Source organism: Lonchura striata, chromosome Z (genome assembly GCF_046129695.1).
Source record: "Lonchura striata isolate bLonStr1 chromosome Z, bLonStr1.mat, whole genome shotgun sequence".
NCBI lineage: Eukaryota > Metazoa > Chordata > Aves > Passeriformes > Estrildidae > Lonchura > Lonchura striata.
Window position 1 is genome coordinate 11,539,566 of NC_134642.1, and position 2,357 is coordinate 11,541,922.

At 66.3% G+C, this 2,357-nt stretch overlaps 1 protein-coding gene across 1 annotated transcript; it reads left to right on the forward strand.

Annotated features, from left to right (window-relative positions):
- The first annotated feature begins 358 nt into the window (after positions 1-358).
- GAS1 (growth arrest specific 1) lies at positions 359-1,385 on the forward strand. Its single transcript, XM_077790337.1, has one exon. The coding sequence runs from the start codon at positions 359-361 to the stop codon at positions 1,328-1,330; it is 972 nt and encodes a 323-aa protein (XP_077646463.1). The 3' UTR covers positions 1,331-1,385.
- Positions 1,386-2,357: the final 972 nt, after the last annotated feature.

Sequence of the window (2,357 nt, forward strand, 5' to 3'; positions counted from 1 at the left end):
TTCCCCGAGCGCACTACGGATCCGCTGTCGTCCGAGCCCCTGTTTGCACTGACTCTCCGCACCTCTCCAGGCGCCTTCGCCGCCGCCTCGCCGAGCCCGGAGCAGCGGTGGGGGACACGGGAAGGTCCCCGGGCGCTTCGTACCGCCGCCCCGCCGACTTCAGCTCCCGGGGGCTGGAGAGCCCCGGGCCCAGCGCGCATGGATTGATGCGAGGAGACCTCATGCACACGGCCGGCGGGAGTTTTGGAAACTTTTCCACGGGCGGCAGCTCCTTCTCCTCCTCCTCCTCCTCCTCCTCCTCGTCTACCAGAGCCTCTAGCCAGCTCGCCCGCGGCTGCAGCCACTACCCCCGTCCGCGATGGTGGCCCGCTCGCACGCTCGGCACGGCGGCGGCGGCCGGCGCTGGCCGCGGGCGGCCGCCTGGCTGTGGTTGGCGGCGGCGCTGGGCGCCGTGTGGCCGCCTCGGGGCTCGCTGGTGCAGGGCCGGCGGCTGATCTGCTGGCAGGCGGTGCTGCAGTGTCAGGGGGAGCCCGAGTGCAGCTACGCGTACAACCAGTACGCCGAGGCGTGCGCCCCGGTGCTCCTGCAGCAGCAGCCGGCGGGCGGAGGGGACGGCCCGGCGGGAGCCGCAGGCGCGGCCGCTTCGTCCAGGCGGCGGTGCCCCAGTCACTGCATCGCGGCGCTCATCCAGCTCAACCACACCCGGCGTGGCCCGGCGCTGGAGGACTGCGATTGCGCGCAGGACGAGAACTGCCGCGCCACCAAGCGCGCCATCGAGCCCTGCCTGCCCCGCACCAGCAGCCCCGCGGGCGGCGGCCCCGGCGGCCCCGGCCCCGGCGGCCCCGGCGTCATGGGCTGCACGGAGGCGCGGCGGCGCTGCGACTGGGACAGCCGCTGCAGCCTGGCGCTGAACCGCTACATGACCTACTGCGGGAAGCTGTTCAACGGGCTGCGCTGCACGCCCGAGTGCCGCGCCGTCATCGAGGACATGCTGGCCGTGCCTAAGGCCGTGCTCCTCAACGACTGCGTCTGCGACGGGCTGGAGCGGCCCATCTGCGAGTCGGTCAAGGAGAACATGGCCCGCCTCTGCTTCGGCGCCGACATGGGCGGCAACGGCGCGGGCAGCAGCGGCGGCTCGGACGGCGGCCTGGAGGAGTACTACGACGAGGACTATGAGGAGGAGCCGAGCCAGAAGGGGAGGGACGACGCGGAGGACAATGCGGGCGCCGAGCCCGGCTTCCCCGTGCAGGCGGATAACGCCGGCCGGCCCGCCGGGGCGGCTGGGGCGCTGCTCGCCTCCATCTTGGTGCCGCTGCTGCCGCGGCTCTAGCATCCCTCCCTTCCCGCGGCCCTCCCGCCTGCTTCTCATCGCTGCTTCCCCCCGTCACTGCCTCCCTCCGCATCCCCGTCCCCTTCGCCGGGCCGGGCCGGGCCAGGCCCCCCGCGCCGAGCCGCCGCGGGCCTCTAGCCGAGCCCTCCCGCGGCGGCCGGGGATCCGGCCGGGGGGCCCCTCGGCGTGAGCGGCTTGGAACGCTCTGGCCGCGGATTCCCCGACCCATCGCCCCGGCGCCCCGTTCCCCTCGCGTCTCCCCCTCTGCCCCCAGCCGACCCCTTTGCCCGGCCCGGCGCTGCGAGCCGGCCGCTGGAGCGGTGGCCGGAGCGCAGGGGCCGCTCGCGTTTCGGGTGTTGGTCTCGAGTGTGCACTATGCAATTGCTGCCACCCTGCCTTCGTGTTACTGGCGAGCGGAGCGGCTGGCAGAGACTGCGGGCGAGGCCGCTAGCCGCCCCCCGGAACATACCGGGAGTTGTGGCATGCTGGTACTGGAGGTCTTTTAAGAGTTTTGACATGAAGGTTAGTAAGAGGTGAGCAACCCAAACTTGCTGCCAAAGCGTTGCCGTACTAGTCAGTCAGCAACTTGATTATCATTAGCCGCATCTCGCTCTTCCTGATGCAGTTGTGCCCGAAAGGGGCTTACGCCTCATCTGCCATTAAATTTAGGGAAATGGCAGACTGAATAAATTTGGTGGTTTACAGCACTCCCTCTTGCACACACATATTTCCTATAACAAAAGCGTGCCAGCAGCCGTCTCTTCTTCTGTAACCTAGCGACATTTTTAAAAAAAATTGTTTCAGAGTTGTTGGCTATACTGAACAATGCAACTTTTGTTTTAAAAGAGCTCTGCACTGCCATCTTTAAAAGACACTTTTAAACTCGAGAACATGTATGTACAAATATCCTGAAAAGTTTTATTGCCTCGTCATATCAGGGTGCTGACCTCTGGTAAATCTTATATAAAGAAAAGTATTTAAAACTGGGATTTGTTACCAGTCGCTCTTCATTGTACATAGAATTTTA

Bases quoted from the DNA above. Each gene is read 5' to 3' on its own strand.
- GAS1 (XM_077790337.1), top strand. From the start codon at position 359: ATGGTGGCCCGCTCGCACGCTCGGCACGGCGGCGGCGGCCGGCGCTGG.